The sequence below is a fragment of the Corvus brachyrhynchos genome, unplaced genomic scaffold, assembly GCF_000691975.1.
Source record: "Corvus brachyrhynchos isolate BGI_N302 unplaced genomic scaffold, ASM69197v1 scaffold62, whole genome shotgun sequence".
Classification (NCBI taxonomy): Eukaryota; Metazoa; Chordata; class Aves; order Passeriformes; family Corvidae; genus Corvus; species Corvus brachyrhynchos.
Genome location: NW_008236629.1, coordinates 1,307,888 through 1,328,528, shown reverse-complemented (window position 1 = coordinate 1,328,528; position 20,641 = coordinate 1,307,888). Strand labels below are relative to the sequence as shown.

General features: G+C 37.7%; 1 protein-coding gene across 3 annotated transcripts in view; it reads left to right on the top strand.

Annotated features, from left to right (window-relative positions):
* Positions 1-16,143, top strand: part of USH1C (USH1 protein network component harmonin) — a 43,614-nt gene extending 27,471 nt beyond the window's left edge. The window contains exons 19-26 of one of the 3 annotated variants that reach the window (XM_017726598.1): positions 1,110-1,166; positions 2,439-2,558; positions 10,147-10,188; positions 10,489-10,542; positions 10,691-10,790; positions 12,123-12,232; positions 12,930-12,985; positions 13,886-14,740. In XM_017726598.1, the coding sequence (XP_017582087.1) occupies positions 1,110-1,166; positions 2,439-2,558; positions 10,147-10,188; positions 10,489-10,542; positions 10,691-10,790; positions 12,123-12,232; positions 12,930-12,985; positions 13,886-13,985 (639 nt within the window). In that variant the 3' untranslated portion in view covers positions 13,986-14,740. The other 2 variants (XM_017726597.1, XM_017726596.1) reach the window with 2 other exon arrangements.
* Positions 16,144-20,641: the final 4,498 nt, after the last annotated feature.

Sequence of the window (20,641 nt, the reverse complement as noted above, 5' to 3'; positions counted from 1 at the left end):
GGGTTGACTGACTGAATTGTTGGGTTTTGGGGCTTTTGCATGTTTACTAAATCGTCTTTGTGTTTGCATGATTCTGGTTGGGGTGGGGAAGGATATGCAAATTTATCACTTTTTGGTGGAAACTGATAGATTCTCTCTCTGAATAATTGCCATTATGTGACCCATGAATCTCTTTTAAACTTATGTGGACCTCTGACAGTGCTTGATCTATGTGATTTATACATTTGAAATGCCAAGAATGTGCTAGATCCACCAAAATGGAAATATCATATGTTCTTACAGATAGCAGGTTTCCCAAGTTATTTGCAAAATAAAAATGATGTGAAATGACGCAGAAGTGTACAAAATACTAGTGTTGAGAGGAGAAATACACTCTTCTAAAGATAACAGAAAATACTCAGATAGATGGAGTAATACAGGAACTGCCTTACTGATCTGACCCCAAATCAATATATTTCAGTATGTGTTTCTGGCAGTTTGTCACTGCTGGGTATGTTAGAGAAAAGAAATTAATAATTAAGAAAAATATGTTAGGTAACAACAAATAACCTAGCTTTTAAAATAAATGTCAGTTTTCACTGAATATAGTTAGTGTATATGAGGAAATAACTAGGCTCTTAGTAAAATTAATTCTGAGCCAAAGCTGCTTGGTTTATAAGTAGATAATTCAGTATTTCTGGTGTGGTTTCAGAAATGGAAGAAAAATCCAAAGCTTGAGAATTTATCCTTGCTGCCTTTTACAAAGTGAGTTTTTAACCCCGCAGATAAGCAAAAGCAGTGCATTTTTGTGACTATATGGATTAAAGACCTTGTGTTTAGGCCTGCCAAAGCCAAAAGATAAGACAACTGTAATTGTCCCATAAGTTCATTTTTCTAATATTACTCAAGCTGCAAAATCTTCTCTGCATTGCTCCATTTTTGGTATTAACCCAGATCGTTTAATTTCCAATTCAGCTTGAACAAAACCTGACAAAAGGAATAAAATCCTGTCAGAGGCATTCTTGAGAACTAGCTATTAAAATATCTGGAATAAATTGTCTGTTTCTGAAAAAAATTATTATTAGCTTTACACTTTATATGAACCCAGTATTAAGTGTGTTGCTGTTTAGGTTGTAAGAACCACCTCCCACGTCGGCAAAGCGTCCTCTGTGTCAAGCAACCCGCTGGTATGTCACGTGCTGTTAATCATGGCTGTAGTTTCATGAGCTTCCCATGTAGTGCTAATGGCAAGGAAGTGTCAAAAGTTTCACCCTGCATGGCTCATTTGTTTAAAATTCAGCACGTGGAATGATGTGTGGGGGATACATTGCTGTGCTGGGAGCACGAGTAGTGGAAGTGGCTCCTAATGGTCCAAGGATTTCGTATCTCAACAGTTGAGCAAAGTACAGTCCATATCTGCATGTTGCAAATGTCTGTATGTGACAGAGCATGTGCTTTGTTCTTCTGTCAAGGCAAAAGTTGCTAGGTTCAATCTGTCTTTTAAATATAATGGGTGCTAAGAAGCAAGTTCTGTCTCAGAACCACCAACATTTGTTTGGTATCTCTTTGCACTGATTTTGAGTCAGAATGGTCATATGTCAGGTTTCTCCATTGTGCACTCCAGAAAAATCTGTTGCTAAATTGTGCAGCTCCAGGAGAAATCATCCAGTTCCAGTGCAGTTTTAACAAGTTAGTATCTGTGAATCTGTTGATTCTGAATCTTCTAAGTTTGGAAAGCTTAATGATACAATGTATTTTGCAGTGTGGAACAACAATAGCTGAGGGATATCCTCAGGGACTTTCAAATATCTAATTCAAGCTTTTTAAAAAACTATTTAAGAAAGGAAAAGGGAAAAAAAAAACCCACAGGGGGGGAAAAAACCACACACACATGCACAAAAAAACCAAACAGAAAACCAAACCCAAAAAGTGGCTTAACCCATTTGCTGGAAGCAAATAAATGAGAGGATACAGCTTGTACCATAAGAATTATCTCTGGAATACATCACATTTCCTATGAGAAACATTGAGAAAAGTGTCCCAAGAGTTGCTGGGGTCAAGTCAGAAACTGAACCCACAGGGCTCAGTTTTGAACTCTCTTCTTGAATAAAACTGTGCTTCATGTCAGTGGGAGTTTTGGCTGAGTGGGAAGTGTAGGATTGGCCTAGGGCATGCTGAATGATCAGGTCTCAGATGCCTCTGGGTATCTGTACTTTGTGGAGTCAAGGGCAGGGTATTTACCTAACAAATCCTTGTGGTTAAATCAAGATAATTTAACTTGAAGTTCTCTATGGAAAGCAGTTTGCTGCAGCCCAGCTGAATTTCATCTTAAAAGATCTGTTTAGCCATGGATTAGGTAAAATCTTATTTTGGGTTCACTCTGTTCTTACACTCAACTTTAGCAGGTTTTTCTTTTCCTGTAACTTCTCATTCAGTTTTTTTTTAAATTAACTCCATAGCAACTTGCTCCAAGTCCACCTACCCAACGTCATCCAGGGGTACCAATAGTGTCTAAACCAGTTATGCTGCATCCTGACCCAAACTTCGTGGTCAGGCCAACAATCAAATCAGAGGCCCTGGTAAGCCTTTTAATGTTCTTTTTCTGAATGCTCCAGTTACTGTGAGGGTTTGGTTTTGACATTGTTCTTTGAGATGTCCTCAAAGAACAATCTTTTTTCCCATTTCCTGCTACCTAAAATTTCTGTATATTTTCAAGCAGTCACGAATGGTAAGTACAAAACAGGTTTTTTCCATTTTTTTTCCATAGTGGAAAAGCTGCTTTTAGTGACAATTTTTGTACAGGGGTGCATAATTCCAGAGCAGCATAAAGCCCTAGAATTTGTACATCTTATTTTTCATCTATTCACATGCTGGGTTTTATTTTTATAAATTCTGAATTCATTCATCAGAAACGAAATAATAAAAATTAAGCCAACTGCATTTTTCCTTTGTAAATGGTCATAAACATACTTGAAGATATATGCCTCATTATATAATTTATCATATATATATATATATATATATATATATATATATATATATTTATATTTATCTTTTAATTTCCAGGGGGAAATATGTGTGTTGTTATATCAGACTCCAATATACTGGTCAGGCAGTGTTACTGCGAAGTTCACTCATAATCAGCTTCTTTTTCTCATTTCTTTTCCATTTCTTGTTTCAAATGTAAGTGAAAAGTCAGAGGCTAAATATTTAGGACCAACCATGTAGCATCTTTGGGAATTTTAGTATATGAGCAAAGGTGAGCCACGTCTTACTGAACAAAAAAAGAGGAATACTGCTCAGACAGGTGATAACTCCCAGCTGACAGCCCTTGAAATTCACCTAGAATAGCTGGTGGACCAATTTGGTAGCTTTTATTCTTGAGGTTCACTGTGGCTTATGCTGTTATTATCAGTGTTCTGTAATGCATGTTTGTGGACACGTGTATATATGCATTTGTAAGATAGTAAGTGACAGAAAAACCAATGAATTTGTATTGCATTTATTTAATTAAAAGCTATTTCTGACAATAAATTATGTGCACAATATTCCTAGCTGTGTTTCATTAAAATACGATGGATTTGTCATTTTTCATTTTAATAATTTAGATAATCTTCCTTTATTTTCCCCAGTTACACTTTGAACAAATTTAAGTGATACTTAGTAACCACTTCTCCCACAGCCAGAGTCATTTTGAAGCTTCTACATTATAAATGAACTGAATGATAATTAGAAGCAGTTTTTATAAGTTGCTTAAGAGAAGGCAGGCACGTGAGCTGAAAATAAATTCAGATCCTCCAGTGGAGATGTTTCCTTCAGTTGGAGCTCTCATTTTGATTGTGTTCAGTTTTTTAACATCTCTAAGCAATATGAAATTCCATAGGGAAAGGATGAAAAAAGTCATAATCTGCAGTTAATATCATCTAGCTCTTGAACAAGTGTGTGTGTGTGTACTAGTTTGCAAAATTTATAATACCCTTATGTGTGATCAAATAATCTTGGTACAAATTTTAAAAGGCACTTTTTTTTTTTTTTTACTGACTACATACAATTAGTTTAAGAAACTGGCAACAAGATCCACCTCCATAGGGAAATGTCTTATGATTTGTTATGCATGCATGCACATTTTCCAAATCACAAGTCTGCTAAAATCTTTCAGATTCAATCATCTTCCTTCCCAAACTGCATTATATTAGTTGGAAGATCAAAATTTCAGTGGGAGCAACATTCTGGTAGGACTTTGAGAGAAAGATCAGTCTATAAATTGGTTTGGTAGACCTTATAACTCTTACTTCCATTGATGACTTACTGCAGTAAAAGGGTATTTATTTACCCTCACTTCAGTGAAGTCAGAGTGCTGTGTGAAGTAAAACTTGCATGGATACTGAAGAGGGAGATTCCATCTATTAGTTAAAAAAAGAAAAGGCCAGTGTACGACAAAACAAACAAGAGAGTACCTGCCTATCTCCAGAAGTGTTTAAGAATTAAAATTATGATTTTTTGCAGAAGGGGAGTGGATTTTGGTTGGTTGCTCTGTGTGTTTTTGTGGGTGTTTGTGTTTAAGTTCATTGTTCAGATAGAGGACCAGTTCAGCGTCTCTTAGTGGAGGAGAGTATCACCAAAGACAGCATATCATTTGCTGTCTGGTTTCTCATCTTCCTAGATTTCACACACTTTATGGAACTCCAGCTTTTATGTCTTAATTTGATATTATGCACTTAAATGTTTCAACCTTGTTTTTACCTGACTTTAACTGTCCTGAGTACCAAACTCTAGAAACTGAGGTTGATGGATTTATTTGATTCAAGCAGCTAATCCAGTTGGCCTATCCTTGAGCAATTCACTAGTAAAGAAGATGAAAAAGCATGCACTTAAGAATAAAATAGACATGCAAGAATGCATAAAATCCTCCTATTACCTGCAAGGTAGTTGGGCCAGATAGTCTGTGTTGTGGCTTAAATAATCTTCTTAATTAAATTCAGGTCAGAATTACCAGGTCTTTTAACAGTTGATGAAAATGAAATTGTTTTCATTTATAAATAGGGAAATGATGGGAGATGTTTAAACCTTAAGCATGGCCTTGAACACTGAGTGCTGCTCTGAGTCAAAATCGGTGTGAGCTGTACTAAAGTGAACTGGAATACATTTATGGCAAAGCCAATTAAATTTTGGCTCAGAGAACAGGAGAGGATTGTTATGATTTAGTGGTGAGATTTTCATAGAGGCAAAACCACCAGGAGCATTAGTCTCTGCTCTCCTATCTATCACAGACATGCTGTTGTGTGACTTACAAGGCTCTGGTGCACTGGCTGCTACAAAAGACTTTTTCTCTCTCATTCCTTTGTGGGTGGATGAAGAATTTCTGAAGGGAAAAAAATAATGTTTAAGCTTTCCTCTAATTTGCAAGCTTTGAAGCCTGATTCTGCAGGGCTGAAGTCAAGACAGGTGCTTAGATACCATGTGGCAAGATGTGTGAGGATTGGAAATTTCAAGTAGCATTGGTTATAGCTGTACCAAAACAATCTGTGTTGAAACTGAACTTTTTTTTTTTTTTTTTTTTTTTTTTTAAGAGAGCATCTAAAGGGATTTGTGGAAAATCTTTCCAAACTTGCCCATAAGTCCTCCAAGACAAAAACGCATCGTTTGTATTAATTAAACACAAACCACATTTCATTAACTCTTGAATATATTTTTCCACGTAATGGTAGGACTATAGGACACTGAGAGAAACCTTAGTGAAGCTGACACATGGTAATTTGTTTTAAAGGAAATTGAGTTTGAAAGGGTAAATTCCAGAGTTGGAAGTTGTTCTTCTTTCAGAAGACTCAAATACATTACCTGATTTGCTGTAAGGTTTTGAGTGGAGGCTGGGGAAGTGTCAGTAGTGTTTTGTATAATAATATGGGGATTTAGCCCATCTAATTTTTGAAAACTTCTGTAAACTAATAAAATATTCTGTATTTTAAGTGATGCCAAGCTACAGTGTACCATTTTGTTAGAATAGTGGAAGTGACAGAAATACAGAATGAATATGGAATTTAAATCCTTGAAGCCAAACAGAACAAAATCAAATCCATTTAATAACGGAATTCACCTCTTCAGTATAGGAAATCTCTGGTAGGAAAGCAAATCTTAAATGCATAAACATATATGTATCATGACTTCTCAGTATTTTGGAAATTATTGTCTACCATTTTGTCCATGTTTAGGGTTGATTTTTTTCAATTTTTTTTATATATCATGGATAAGAGACCCAAGCGCTCTTCAAGACACAAGAAATGACTTGTAAAAGCAGTCATGGAAAATATTTTTTAAAAATCTTGTGGTATGGAAATGTGCATTATTTATGTTGTTTCTCTAGAATTCTTTCCACTTTGCATTCAATACTATTTCACTGTGTGTGTTCTCTCATTTTGGAATGATACAGGGAACAAGCACTAACAAGTGCAAGTGTGATTCAGTCCCTAGGAGAGCGAAATAAGCAGTAAGATAATTTATGAGTAGGTGATACTTATTTACATTAAAAAGTTAATACCTGGTTTGGCAATTTTCTTTCTTTTGCAGCCACAAGAGATGTTTAAAAGGATGGTGGTTTACAATTCATCATTTAGATCTAACAAAAAACAAGTAAAATAACGTTTTCCGTGTTTTGTGTGGTACTTCTTGTTTGATTGATCATAGATTTAAAACTTTCTTTTCCAATCCTGTTGCTCAGTTTCTAAAACAGAAGATGCAAGGCAGCCCTAGTGCATGAGAACTGCTAGTCTTTGTAAGCTTTAAGTGTGTGCCTGTGTCTCCTGCTAGTCTAAGCAGAAGAAGAATGGGAATAAATCCTTCAGGTTGAACCATCTGTAACTACTTACATGGTTAAGTGCAACCTTTAAGATAGTTGAACACTGGTAACTGATCTGATACTGATATTCCTAAGATTTCCTTGTTTCTCTAAGTGTCCAGCTGCAATGCTTTCAGTAATAAAATGCTTTATTAGTTTAACAAATAGAGCTATCATCATACCATAGCTACTGTTAGGAAATCAGAGGAACTGGTGGTGGAAAGCACTTGTTCATTCAGCCTTCCTGTATTGTGTAGGGTTTTCCTGCTGTACTTCTATTGCTTTCCTCTGTCACAGTGATAACGTTTTCACCTCTTCCCATTTGGTTGACTGGTGGTTCAATAGATGACCCTTTGAAGAAGTGAACTTAATGCTAAACTTCTCTGCTGCTGTAAAATGTGCCCCTTTCTGTACAAAACCCCTTTGTTAGTCCAAGCTAAATTAGATGCATTGACATGTTATCTGAAAAGTTAGCACACAGTAGTGAGCTCCCAGTGTGAGCTTTTGAGCGGTAAACCATTAAGAGCAGTAATAATTTTTTCTTCTTTTAATCAGTTTCAGTCTAGATCTTGAAGGGAAAACTGCATTTGACTGAAAAAGATCCAGCTTTGAGATTATTTATTTGCCAGTGAATGCCAGTATGTTCTGAATATATGAGTTGTGTTCTCAAAAGAGGTGGTTTTTTGAAAATTTTGTTATATATGGTCATGACTTTCTCTTTCAATTATTTGTTGTTGTTGTTGCTTGGGTTTTGTTTCTCTGTTGTTGTTCTTATTTCAGGTCTTTGTTTCTTTGTTTGTTGTTATTTCAGGTCTCAATTGCTCTTGACTATTGTTGTTAGAAACCTGTGAAGCAGGAACATTGGTATAAGTGCTTGTGTTTTGGAGGTTGTTTTTTCTTTAAATAGTAACTTTAGCTTGCATCTGGAAGTCCAGACAGGAAGTTATTTCAGTGCAATCAAATATTTTAATGTTCCATTTTCAGCTTATGCTCAGTCCTGTGAATGTTTTTGTAAGTCAAGAAGGGATTTGAATGGTCTTAACTGTTTCACCTGAAATGTCCTGAGTGGTGGGAGGGTAGGCTTGGGACTGTGCTTTCCACATGGTGTTCCTTGGTTCATTGCTGCCTGCTTGGATATGGAGTGCACTCTCTGATCTCTGAATTTGTGGTGCCCATTTCAGGAAAGATTTATTACAGTTCAATGCATGTCTTTTTTCTGTCTTAGAGATATTTGTACATTATTGGATCCAGGTCATATCTCTGATACATAGTGATATGAACCCAAGTGGACAACAGTTTAGATTGAATACTAGGAAAAGGTTTTTCACCCACAGGGTGGTTGGGCACTGGAAGAGGCTTCCAGGGAAGTGGTCACTGCACCAAGCCTGGCAGAGTCCAAGAAATGTTTGGAGAAGGCTCTCAGGCACATAGTGTGAGTCTGTGCAGGGCCAGGAGTTGGACTTGGTGATCCTTGTGGGTTCCTTCCAACTCAGGATATTCTATGTTTCTATGACTTTTGCTTGCAGGTTGTTTTTTTGGTGGTCTTTTTTTTTTTTTTTTTAATTTTGTGTGTTTGTTTTCATGGAGTTTTTTGGTTTTTTCCTGTTTAAAGATTATTTTCCCAGGAAAACTTCCTTCAAGGGCAACATCTGTTTTCCATGAGGGCAACCTGGGACAAAGAGTTCACTGAGTTCCTTTAGATTACATAATGACTTAGTGACTTGGCTGAGATTGGAGTTCTTTTCTCTAAATTGCTTGCTCCAAAACCATAGATATCTACTTTATCTATGATTCCAAAAAGCAGTACTAATTCAGTTATTCAAAGTATTAATTGTTTAGGTAGCTATCATTGTAAAATGTTTCTCTTACAGTTTTGGTTAAATGGGTCATCATATTAATACACTTTGTGAATTAATGAATGACTGATTGACATTTTTTCCCCAGGATGAAATTCTACCCTTGCTGATGTCTGTGATGAAATTCCCATTTATCTGGTTAAAAAATGTAATGCAGTGTAACAAACCTAATGTAAGGCAGTGCTGTTAAGGGTGAGATCAGAACCCAGAGGGTCATTCATAGTCACATCAAAATTAGGCAACTGAGAGAGGTAATAAAGAGTATAGCAGAGAAGGCATTAGTATTTTCTGCTGCAACTTTGCCATTTACAGCCAGCCCTAAAATATACCAGAGGAATCTAAAGCTGTGTGTTTGGTTTACAAGTGGAAAAAGGCTTAGCTGAGTCCACCAGTGGAATAGATTTTGTTGTCAAATGGATCCAGTAGAAAAGAGGCCAGTAATGAATATATCAAGCTTGATTGTGCACTGAACCACTGGTCTGTGTCAGATATATGTCTGCAAAGGGTTGTGTGGTTCTGTGTTCCCCTATCACCAGGTTATTGCAGCTTGAGGCCACAAGAATGGCAGCTAGGTACCTCAGTAAAGATTTTCTTAAGTTCTGAAGTCCTTTACTTTAGAATGCAGGATAAGTGCAGGGCTTTTATAAATCCCCAGCATTGGCCATGCAGTCTCACCCAGTAGCTACTAATCCTCCTCAGGAAACTGCCACTCAAACACCATTCATTCCAGACTGCTGATGCAGGAGCTCCCATCCTTGAGAAAAGGTAACTCCTGCTTTTCTCTGCAGTCTTGGTCTGACAAGTGTTAAGCCCTACATTTTGTGGGCCATCTCAAAGCTTAAATCTTGCTCTGCCTAGGTGCAATATTCTGCATTTCCAACATTCCCTGACAAAGCTTTTAAGTCCTCCACAGAACCATATGAAAACAAAGTTGTTCTGCAAATTGTCCAACAAACTGTTGTTCTGAGTTTGCTTGTGGTATGGAGCCAACCCCCTGAAACTCCACATCAAGAAGGAGAGAAGGGGGCTGAAAAAGAATCCTAAAACCCAGTGAGGAATAGTGTTGCTGAGAGGTGAATTGGAGCCTGTCATTTCTACCTGTTACCATCGAACATGTTGATAAGAAATGTTGCTCCAAAGAGTGTGGCAGAACATACCTGCCTATGATGCTTTCAAGATTTGTTTCTGTTCTGTCAGGTGTAGAATGGAACTGTGGAGCTGACAGAGTGGTAAACTCCTCCTCAGAACTTCTCCATTATATGACCAACTCAAATTATTGATCTGCCATGAGGTTTTGAAATGTTTTCTGACTGTCAGGATGGACTCTTTGCTGTGTCTCTGTGCTTTTCTCCAGTTACTGTCTTCTTTCATAGCTTACAGAATTACGTGTTCTCTCACTAATAAATAAGATGGAGTTTGTGTGTTAAGTGTGTGTGTGTGAGTTGCTGTTTTTGCAATTAAATATCATTTTATTCTCAGGGCTTCCAGAAGTATGTGGAAGATTTTGATCCATATTCAATGGTAAGGAGAGAATTTAAACATGCCTAACTGTTTAATATGAAATACACTGGAAAAAAAGCCAAGTCCTTGATTTTGAGGACTGTGGGTAAGATTCTTGCTTGTTGGGTCTTGTGTATTTGACTTTTCTAGTCATGTTGAACAGGAGTGTTCTTGCAGGAAAAGGTGATGTGGGATTCTGATCTTCCTGTAACACTATAATAGAGGAGGGAAAGGTCCCTTTTCCCCCAGAAACTACATAGATCATCCCAATTTTTTTGTGTTTCCAAAGTGGAAATGATTAATCATTGTATCTTTTCACAGTTTACCCCAGACCAAATTATGGGAAAAGACGTACGGCTATTACGAATAAAAAAGGTAAATGCTGTGTTGCTTGATTGATATTTAAAGGGTTCCTGTAAGCATTTGATATACAGCATCATTTACTGGGAAGAAGGGAAGACTAAGCTCCTGTTAGTGGCAAAAATTAACAGCCTTTTCTGAACTAGGACTGTTTTTTTCATAGGAAGGATCACTGGACCTTGCAGTTGAGGGAGGAATTGATTCTCCAATTGGAAAGATAGTTGTGTCTGCCATCTACGAGGATGGTGCTGCAGACAAACATGGTGAGCAACAAAGGGGAATTTGAATGCTGCTGCAAAGTGTCTCCTTACACTGGCTGAGAATGGTTGGCTGATTCCATAGCCTGGTACTGAAAAGCTCACTTAGGTTGTCCAAAGAGCCAAGTTCTGTCTCAAGTCAAAGGGCAGCCACATGTGCTTCTTAAATTAATAATTATGTAAAATTTATAAAAACCAGCACCTGATTCTCTGGTGTATTCTTTAATCAAGGAATACGTTCTCCATTGTTTCACAATTTCTGAGCAATGACATTTGTAGTACTTCCACATGCAAAGCAATTACCTGACTATAGCTATACTATGCTGCTTGATTTTGTTCTTTATGCTACTTTAAACAGCAGTTTGTTTAGTTAAAGAGGTGGCTTTACTCCCAAAACCCAGCTGAAGGCCAGAGCCTCTGAGGCTTAGGTTTCTGAAAGCAGAAGAACATGCTCACCAACATATCTGGGCTTTGCACCTGGTGGGAAGTATCTGCCATCCTTTTCTTGAGAACTCTTGTGATGACCAGGTCAACAGACAGGGCAATATCCCCATACACTGTCTTTGCTGTCCATGTCCCAGCCTGCACCTAAGCTCAAGTCACTCTTGCTGTGAAAATATCTCAGCCATTTGGTCTCCTTGGTGCTCTTGTTGAACCATCACTCTTTTTAGGATCTCTCACCACTAAGGCTGTCTCCTTACCATCCTCTTCAAATCCAGTCCCAGTTAACTGGTTGTGCTTCATTCCAGATTGGCAAGTCAAAATCAGTTCTAAGGAGCAAACATTACACATACACTTGCAGAGGAATGACAGTCATGCAAACCCTTGACAAATGCCATTTTATTCCTTTGGGAATTTAATTAATTTTGCCATATTTGTAGAATCATGGAATTATTTGGGTTGGAAGAGACCTTACAGATAATCTAATTCCAAGCCCCTGCTGTGGTCCAGGACACTTCCCTAGACCAGGTTGCTCAAAAGCCCCATCCTACCTGGCCTTGAGCACTTCCAGGGATGGGGCATAGTAGTACCAGCCTACAGTCAGCCACAGTTTGTAAAATGAATAGCTGGATTACCCAAACAGGCAAACTGTGGAAAATCTTGCTGAACTAATTTCTTACTGGTCATGATCAATAAGAGATTAGTTTGGCTTTGCCATGCTTAAAAATTCCCTTTGGGTTTGTCCGTAGGAAACTTCCTACAATTTTTAGTGCAGACATTCACATCCAGTGAGAACACTTTTCATTATAGTCAGTATTGTACAAATATGGCACAGAAAAGTCTCCTAGAATTTTGTTTTGCTTATGTGTATGTATAGCATATTGGTCTTTTCCCCAGGAGGCATAGTGAAAGGGGATGAAATACTGGCTGTAAATGGCAAGATATTAGTTGACAGCAAGCTGGCAGAAGCACAGGCAACTCTAGCAAAAGCTTGGAACATGGGTGGGGTAAGTAACCTGGAATACTACTTCATTCTACCTATAGAGCTCATATGAGAGATCCTTTTCTGTCATGACATTGTCACATCAACACAACTAAGGTTACAAACATCAAAATAGTGGGTGTGTCAGGTACTCCCAAAGTGAGCTAAAATCTGCAGAAGATGTTGGTATGTAGCATCTCTGAAAACCATGTGTGTAACTGACTGGGAAATCTCATGGCATTTAGCCATATATCAAGACTGGTATTTAAACACATGACATTCTGAGTGATTATAGTACCTTTATCTGTAGAATCACTCTTTGATAGTGAAAATTACTTCAAGCTGATCGGAATTTCCTTATAATAGCTTATTTTTGATTTCTCGGTGTACAAGCAACACTTGTACAGTGAGTGTTTCCTCAGCAAGAGCTGTATTCATTGCTCACATGACCAATACAGGATGATGATTCTTAGAATAATTTTTTTTTTTTAAATCTTGTTGCAAGTGGATTTTTCTTTAATTTCACGATGCAAATCACACAGCTCAATCTTTAAATGGTCTTCCTACAGAAGTTTTTAATAGAGACCTTTCTGCTGCTCCCTGTGGTTTTCCAGAAATAGATCACTCCCCTGTTTCTCTATCTGACATTCCATGGTGGTCCACTGGCCACCTCTAAAAGCTGTACTTAGCAGCACATATTTACCTGTGCTTTTCTTTTTCAGGATTGGATTGACTTAGTCATTGCAGCATCACCTCCAAAAGAATATGATGATGAAATGTAAGTGCATGAGCTTTTTTCTCTGGGAATTAAAAGCTGAGTAACAATAGTCAGTTTGCTTTTTTTGTCAGACATTTTTCAAGTATCACCTTCTTGCAGACTGTATAACCTCCTGCTTTACGTGGTTGCTAATTTGACATTTATAAGTAGCTGTCATGCATTACAGCAGTGGTTCCCAGACTGCAAAACTGTAATTCTCAGAATTGGTTATATGTGACTACACACTCAAACTTTCAGTTTAAAGTTTGAGGATTTCAGGTTTTTTTAGAAGTTAAACTTAACCTCAGTCTGAATCATTTACTATACTCCCATAGATCATAATTTAGGGAAACAAAACCCCATAAGCATTCTACATCACAACCAGACGTTTAATTCTGTTGTTTGTTTTGGTTTGGTTTGGTTTTTTTTAATTAGATTGCAGTTACTGTTCTTGTCTAACAAGGTCAAATTTATGTGTAAAATTTTCAAAAGAGGTTAAGTGATTTGGGTGTCTTGGCAATTTGTGATGTTCACAGAATCATTGTCTTAAAGATAATCAGCATAGGTGTGAAACAGAAGAATCCATAGCCACAAGTGTGGTAGAGGTATCAAGTCTATACAACTTGCTTTACTTTGGACAAACAGTTTCAAAAACAAGAGGCGTGTTTTGTAGTTTGCTTGAAGGAAAAGATTTGAAGATATCCTTACTACCAAGTAAAATGGCAGAGTAAGGTTTTGTAGTCACTGTTAACCTGGGCTCTTGTTCTGTGCAGAATACTGGTGTATTAGTTGCTGTAAATCAGTTTTACTGGCTAACACCAACTGCAGATTGATGTGAAATTTTGTTTACTATCTGTATAAACTAATGGGCAAGGAAATAACTGTCACTGTTACTTCTGTTTTCATGTCCTGTTTATTTAGCCCTACCATTCCCTCATCAGCAGTCAGTCCCAACACACACAGAAAGGTTTTTGAAGGCAGTGCACCTGTGTACAGACAAGGGTATCTCCTGCAGCTGTAGCCACTGCAGTGTCCCTCATGGTGAATAGCACACCTGGCTTAACATGCCTGGCCATTGTGAGGCTGTGTTATTTTTTCAGCATGTGCCTGCCTGTGCATTGCTTGCCATGCTTGCTTTTGTTCCTGGCATGCTGGAGCTGGAGTGTTCTTTGGGCTTTTGCCATGCCTGTGCTATTAAAATATAAGTATTTCGTTTCTACTTCATAAAGTCCCTTAGAGATCCTCTGCAGAATTGGTTTATCCCCTTCCACACTATTCAATAAATAGGCCCTGTCTAAACAAGTAGGATTAACCTGAGGTTTTTTCCTTATCTGTGGACCACTGCTGTGGCTTTGTGAGTTCATAAGTATATAAGCAACTACAAATTATTTTCTTGTGAAGGCTTGTCCAAAGAACAAGTTTCCATTTGGATTATTCGCAGTGTGCCTGTAAACAAGTATTCATGAGTGTTTGGTTTTCACTGAAGTTTGTCTCTGTTAGTTTGTCATGTACCTATACAATGGGTTTGTTCTGAAATTATACTTGTGTCAGAAATTCAGTTTACTCTGTATGTTTTCTCTGTGACTGTAATCACTGTAAGTACAGTCATAGATCTATAGAACTGCCAAGGTAATGTTTTTTGTTGCATGTGGGTCTTCTCAATTATTATTTATAATACAAATCAAAATTACTTAAGATCCAGTTTAAAAACTGTGCGTACTAGAATGATTAGAAGTTGCATGAGAGCTAACAGCATGTTTCTCATTGTTTTTTTCTTTTTTTTTCCACAGGACATTTTTTTAAGGAAGACTACAGCTGCTGAAATGGAGTCTTTCCTCTGCAGAAACCTGCTGCTCAGTAAATTAATAGGAAATCAATAACCACATGAAATGCACCTTTATTGACTGACCTGTAAATTGAACTAGAGACTTCATATTCTTCAGATAATTTAAATAATTTATTTTCACTCTGTAGACAGAAAGCAAAACATTTTTTTTGCAAGATGATTGGGATCTGCTGACCAGTATGGTTCAGTCTGAGAGCGCTTGATCTCTTTTTGCTATTTTGAGGGGCCAAATTTTGAAAATTATCTTTCAGTTTTGCAGAAAATAGACTCTAAAATGACAAATGAAGATAGAACACAGATGTCTGTTCCCACATGCAACACTTGTGAATACACATTCACAGGCCAGTTTGGGTGTGAAAAGGATTGTATTTTTACTTCTTAGATAGTGATTTTTCTGAGAAAATGGGAAAGTACACAGGTAACTTCTGTTCTTACTCATATTCTTTGTAGCTTAATGTCCATTTTTGTGTCTTAGTTGTGAGGGTTTTTTGAATACAAAAACAGTATTTTTGTATTTCTGCTGGTGGAAGAACTGGGAATACCAGGAATACTAGCATTATAAGGAATAATTTTGATTGTGTTTCTCATACAGTATAGAGAATCTTCTGTACCAGCAGAGTAAATAACTAGCAAGTAGTCCAGATAAAATCATTATGCGTAGTCACAGTCATACTACTGAGTATTTGTATTGGTGGCAAAAATTCCTCCCCCGTATAGTCATGGGTGGAAAATTTGGGTGTGATTCACAATCTGCTGTTCTGTACTTTGTTCTCAGTGAGCCTATGTATGTGGCTAAACTGTACAGGAAGCCACCAAGTGTAACATTCTGCTCTCTGTGTATCTTAGGTTTGAAGAAATTCCTCAAGACCATAAAATGGATACCAGCTTGGCTTTAGGTATTATTATAGTTGTAGACTGATATTAATGAGATACCTCCCTAGAAATGGCATTGTCTTCTTCGTTCCTTGTACCTGCCAGTTTGTATTCTGTTTTTCATGTTGCTTTTCGATTTTTCGCACCTGTTCTAACGACAGACAGTTTATAATTCATCAGCATATCAAATTCCCTCTGAAGTCTTGCCTTTTCCAGGTTTGGAAGCCCTCCTCCAGCACATAAAAATAACAATAACAAATATAACAAAATAAGAAAAACAAATCACATTCCTAAGAACTCTGTACTTATATGCAGATGCTTATTTATGTTGACTTTCTTTATTTGCAGCATTCTTCCCATATGCCAATTAATGTGTGTGGCAGGGTATATATGTTAGAGTATTTAACATGTTTAACTCTTACAACTAATCCAGAAATAAAATTGCATTTGCCAAATGGAAGAAGTCTAGCTTCCTATTTGTCTCTGGGTTTGTACATCATAGTAATAGTTAATCTGCTAAAGTACACAGATTTCTGAGATTTTCTTCAATAACAGACCCATTTGCAAGAGATTGCCACCCTTGTGGAACTCGGAATTCACTCTGCACAGAAGGTTATTGTCACTTGGCTGAGCTGCAGTAATCTTACACAGTTTTTGGGGGCCAGTCTGGTCATTTGGTAGTTGGCAAGCTACTGAATGCAGTTGCTACAGTGTATTTCTTTGCTAGGTTTTAGTGTGCATCTACCCAGGGCTGTAGACTTCCTAACCAGCAAACTAATCTAAATGCTGAATGCATCAAGATCAGCACCAGAAGGAAACTGCAGCAGGATGTACTTCTCCTGCTGCTTTGGTTCCCAGTTGCTTACATACTGCAACCATCTGGACCGTATGACAATGCATCAGAGTGATAAGTGGTGCTATCAAATGTTCCCTTGAGGGCTGCTCCGATGTTTTGTACCAGCAGATAGAGAAGCACAATAATGCACCAGTAAAGAACTTCAGCCTGCAACCAGTGCTTGATTGTGCTAAACACTGTCTCAGCACACTAAGAAACATAACACAACAAAACTTAGAGGTTAGATATTAGAACTATTTCTATTGGTGTGATTTTTTTCAGAGGCAGAAGGAGCACAGAAGACTGAGCTGGGAAATCTGTGGGAGTACCAGCAGTTGAGTTGTAGCCTTGCTTCTTAGTCACAGAACTACTTTCTTCTCCCCATCTACCCTGTTAACTTGATTTGCTTGGATACAGTTTAAAATGCATGAGAGGCAGTTGAGGAAATAATTCCTGCTCAGTAGACTCCAGGTATATTAAAAAAGTGTTGCTTTGAAAGTTTAACCTGTGGTAGGATGGCAGAGTCACTTTAGGCAATGTAAGGAAGTGGTGTCAGGAGAAAGGAACCTGAAACTTCTGAAATCTTAAAATAATCTTAAGCCATTATCCAGGTAGTTTTTTATTGTATATCTGGCTTCCAGTGCCCTAGGACTGCATCTGATCTTTCATTTGCCAGCTATCTCAAGGGGTTGGAAAATGCTGCAAGAAAATATGTTTTTCAAGCAACTTCATTTTCACTTACTTGGATGTATGTGAGCAGAGTGTCCCAGGTGTAAATAATTTAAACACAGGGTGCCCATTTTGAGTTTCTACTGCATTGTTCTTTGGTGGCTGTAAGTCATCACATGTGCCTGTGCCTCACCCCTGTTCAACAAGGCCAGCTTTGAAAAGATAACAGTATTAGTAAATGGGACTTTCTCTTTTTCAGCCAATGTTCAGTTTCCTTTGGGAGTATGGAAACTGTGACCTGATGCACAAAGCAGGAAGATGTCCAAGTACTTCACTGACAGTATCACGAATGCTTCAAACCACTTTTAAGAGAAGATGGTTTTTTGTTTTTCATTTGCTGTAATCTCAGAGGGAATATGTGTAGTTTCTCAGAGCTGTTTGTTTGGTTAAGACCGCCAAACCCCACTATCTCTCTCTCTGGGATAATAACCCAGAGGAAGACTTTCTCAGAACTGTTAACAACCATTCTTATTCTCTCAGGAATTTCTTGGCCATACTGTATTTAGCAAACCCCTCACAGCTGCTGAACTGGAGCATGAATTACATTAGAGACTCGCAACTCTCACATCTGCTCTGTGAGCCTGTGCGTGCCTGCGTGCAGGCAAAAAATGTGAGACCCTATGGATCAGAACCATGGTATGCATTACAGGATAGGAAATACCATGGTTTATTACTCATATGGATATTAGCATAGGGAAGTCTTTGATCTATTTATTACTGCAGTTCTGCTAATCCTTAATTTAGCTACTATTTATCATGTGGCCATGGCATCTTTTAGAAATTGTGCATACATTTCAGAGAAGCTATGGTTTTTAAAAAATGCTCTATTCACAAACAAGTGTACAACATAAGGAGGGGTGTATACATGTACATACACCAATAAGGTTTTTTAAAATCAACTTAATTTGAGGAGCACACATGTACAAATAATCTCAGCACTTCACAAATATGAGATATAACCTCTGAATAAAAATAAGTTGTTACAAACCCTCTCACCATGAAAAAAAAAGAGTGAGAAATCATGGCTTTGTGTCAAAGGATGCCTATCTGGTTGTAAGGAGCCTGACATGCAATAGTTGATAGAGGTTCTCCTGTTTGCTTCGGCTCTATGTTGACCCTGATAAAGTGTGGTCAGACTTTGGGTAGCTGCTGTGGAATTCTTAGCCACAGAAATATCCCCTTGGGATCTCTGTTCATATGAACAGACACCTTTATACCATCTAAGGACCAGGTCTAGTGTAGAAAAACGAGTGTCTTAAATGTAAAGAACTGACCCTTGGGGTTATAAATCAGATGAGTTCCTTATAATCGATTTATGATAAGCTAGTAAGTGCTTGATCCTCATACTGAGTTTGACCTTTAGTGTTTTTCTGCACATCTGCCGATTTTATCTTTAGCCATTGTCCTTGTTCTCAGGATGTTTCTGTTTTTCTGACTGACAGAAATTTCTGGAACAGATTTCAAAATTGCTTTTCTGCAGACTTGAGATCTGAGGTGGCTCCAGGTGGGCTGTTCACAGGTCCTTCAAGGATGACTAGGATGCTTTTTTTCCTTCTTCCTAGGGAAGGCAGCTAAAGGTTTGCTTCTGCTGGAATACTGGGGGCCTCTGCTGGAATACTTCTTCCTCTATTACCAGATCTGCATTTGATGTGTTACTGAAGGACACAGATAATAGCACAACACTTTGATGAGAATCAGGGTCTATTTATATTTACAACAAGGTAACTTGTGCTTGGTCTCTACTGAAATCATCTAGGATGAAAGAGGAAGTGGAGACAGACATAGGAAAATCAATCAATAAAATTTCTGTTCTCTAGAAGGGAAGTTTTTGAAATGTGAAGTTTCAGAGGATCATGGCTTACAGCTAAGAAAAAAATTCTTCTCCAAACTGTGATGATGGATGCATACCATAATAGTGTTAAAGCCACAAGAAGGAAGTCTTAAGGCATTGAGTAATTTGCAGCTCTTGGATATGTAAGTCTGAATGGCTGTTGTTGAACTCAAGAATGTTTGTCTACATGGAAAAAATGTGGAGTCTGACATCCTGCAGAGAGCTGCTTCATGATTCACAAAACTTGCTGCATGATTAGCAACGGGTATCCCTCGCACACCTGAATTGTGCTTGATAGATGTTTGCCACTTAGAAAGCAATCATAGACTAGAACAAGCAAAGCACTTAAGTACATGCTTAAATTTAAGCATATGAGCCAATCCCATTCACATAGGGTTGAGTTCAATAATCCTACTCAGGCTTAAGTATTTTGCTGGATGGAGGCCTGAAGTCAATTGATGCCTTAGTCCTGGACATGCTTAGTATAGAAAGTTGTTAATGCTGAAGTAGAAGTATTCATACTGAATTTTAGCTCCTCCTCATTTTCTCAAATAATCTTTAAAGGTTATTCCTCCCACCATTTTCTTGTCTTGTCATCATGTTATCTTTTCTCACCATTTATCTTCCAAACATCAGTGAAACTCATTAGTCTTCAATAACTATAACAGAGGTTTTTTATATGGTGTGTAGAGTAAAGTTTGGGAGAAAGAGACTGAGATTCTCCCAACGTAAACTAAGATAGAAATCAGACAGCTCTTTTGAGGACAAGGACTTTTCTAAACAGTTATGAAGTGAGCAGGAAAATTGCTAATGGTTATTCTGTATGCAAAGCTACACACACAAATGTAAAACCAAGAGAGTTTCAGACTACTTTTTCTGAAATTTTGTTTTCTTCCCCCTGCCTTTCCCCTAAGCAGCTCTGGATGCTTTAGCACTGAGACCCCATGTTCATGCTGGCAACAGCTTGACGCTCTTGAGGATTAATGCCACTTAGCAGAGTGCAAAGAACACTAGATATAAAACGTTTTTAGAAATGCTGGAGAGAAAATTAAGCTTTGACTAAAATCTTGTAATAAGTATTTCCCTGATAAGGTGAAATAATTTTCAGGGTTAGCCTTTGAAGCTAAGTAGATTATAATTTTGCAAATATCAGTATTTTTGTTATTCTTTCTCCCCCTCTAGTATAAAATGTGGACTTGTCAGAGCAGACACCCAGTAACAGATTTTGATTAGCAGCAATTCCAACTGCAAGGAAGGACAGAGGGAAAGAGAGGAGAAATGCATGTTCCTGTTTTGATTATTCATGAAAACTTGCGGAGAAGCAGATCTCTGAATGTTACGAACCTGCTAGGACAGAAGAAATTGCATACTCTTCTTCAGTGAAAATAAGGCAGCTCTATCTTAATGCAGAGGAGTGACATACATAGCAGGAATACAGACTGAGAGAAGGACACACAAGTCTTTACTCCAACTAACATATAAATTTCTCATCAGTCATTTTAGAATTTACAGGTGGGTACAAAATTTATAATGTTGCTTTTCTTTTTGGAGAATTTGATTGCA